Genomic DNA, 1,703 nt, shown 5'->3' on the forward strand with positions numbered 1-1,703 from the left:
TATACATATATATTATACATATTATATATATTATACATATATATATTATTCATATATGTTGATATATATTATAATGCAGATACAAATATACATTGATTCATAAATAATTTATAATTTAAATGGTAGCGTAAAAGTAAAATTTTGGACACATTGATCCACGGATTGGATGATTTGGCTCATAGCTTCGTTGGTTAATTGCTTAATTCCTGTTTCCAAACACATTTTTACAACGAAGACTGTTTGATGTGACGTATCTATAATTTTTGTTATTATTTCGGAAACATTCTTTTTAACCTAAAAAAAAAAAAAATGTTAAAATTCTTTTAAAAATTTTTTGAACAATTATAATAATTTAACACATTAAATGCTGATCACCTATGAATAACATTTTAACTTTTATTGCCGAATTAGTGATCGGTATTGATCGGCGTGTTACTAAATTTAAAAAAAATATAAAATTTGTATAAAATAAAAAATATAAAATTTGTACAAAATAATATTTGCAACTCCTAATAAAAATATAATTAATATTAATATGAAGTCATTTTAAAAATAATTAATGTATTATAAATACATGAAAATTTGATTATGAAAATTTACATAATTCAAATATATTAAATAGTATTTAAGCGAAATGTGAATTTAATAGTAAAAATTTTTCTCCAATATTGTCGAAAAGACAAGCAAAGGTTACAATATATATTTAATGTATTAAAGTGTCAAAGTTTTGTATAAACATTTTTACGCATTAGAATTAAAGAGAACATTACCAAAAAATTTTGTATTATTATAAAAATATTCATAAATTATTATAAAAAGAATGTTTTTAAAATTAATTGAAATACTTACATAACCGAGGCATTCAACTATATTCTCATCGTAAATACAATTTAAAACATCTTGAAAATTCTTTGATATATTTTGCAGATTTTTGGTTGCATTGATCAATTCTTTAATATCAGTTGAATTATTAATTTTTATAATGCATGTGTTAAATATTTTCGTTACTTGCGTGGCAGCTTCTTGAATATATTTGCTCGCATTAGTGCATGATGTAGATGTTGAAAGTCCTGTTTGGGGTGCTACAAGTCCATCTGTTAACTATATAAAATTTCAAAAATTACCAATTTTTAAATATTTATTAAAAATTAAAATTTTTCTGTCGACATAAAAAAATTTATTAATATATATTTTTTAATAATACAATTGAGAATTAATTTTGTGTGTGCACGCATGCGCGCGCGCGCGTGTGTGTGTGTGTGTGTGTGCGCGTGCGTGCGTGCGTGCGTGGATGCGTGCGTGCGTGTGAACGGGGAGAATTTTTTCTTAAAATTTATTTCCTGAAAATATGACATTCGTGGGATAACATTGTATTTCGAAGAATTTTAATGCAAATCTCTCTCATTCATTAATAAAACTACAATAAAGTATAAAATAAATTTAATAATTCAATTTTATTGAAATGCACGGTAAAAATCTTTAAAATATTGTATTCTACCATAACTACTACATTTTTAGGGTGATTTTTAAAAGATAAGTCTCTCCGTAGATATTATTGAATGTATGTAATCAGAAAAGTTATTTTGTATGAACAAACAGATAGCACCTGCTCTCGTATGTTATAAAGACGTTTCAGAGCACTATATGTAATTTTAGAAGCTGGAGATACAAGAATAATGAAGAAGGTTTGTACAGATATGTAC

General features: G+C 24.6%; 1 protein-coding gene across 1 annotated transcript in view; it reads right to left on the reverse strand.

The window, feature by feature from the left end:
* Positions 1 to 108: 108 nt before the first annotated feature.
* Positions 109 to 1,703, reverse strand: part of LOC108693938 — a 2,683-nt gene continuing 1,088 nt past the window's right edge. Inside the window, exons 3-4 of the mRNA XM_018203153.1 lie at positions 850 to 1,101; positions 109 to 294 (exon numbers count right to left, since the gene is read on the reverse strand). Coding sequence (XP_018058642.1) covers positions 109 to 294; positions 850 to 1,101 — 438 coding nt within the window. The remainder of the gene's footprint in view (positions 295 to 849; positions 1,102 to 1,703) is intronic.

This window comes from Atta colombica, unplaced genomic scaffold (assembly GCF_001594045.1).
Source record: "Atta colombica isolate Treedump-2 unplaced genomic scaffold, Acol1.0 scaffold111, whole genome shotgun sequence".
NCBI classification, from domain to species: domain Eukaryota; kingdom Metazoa; phylum Arthropoda; class Insecta; order Hymenoptera; family Formicidae; genus Atta; species Atta colombica.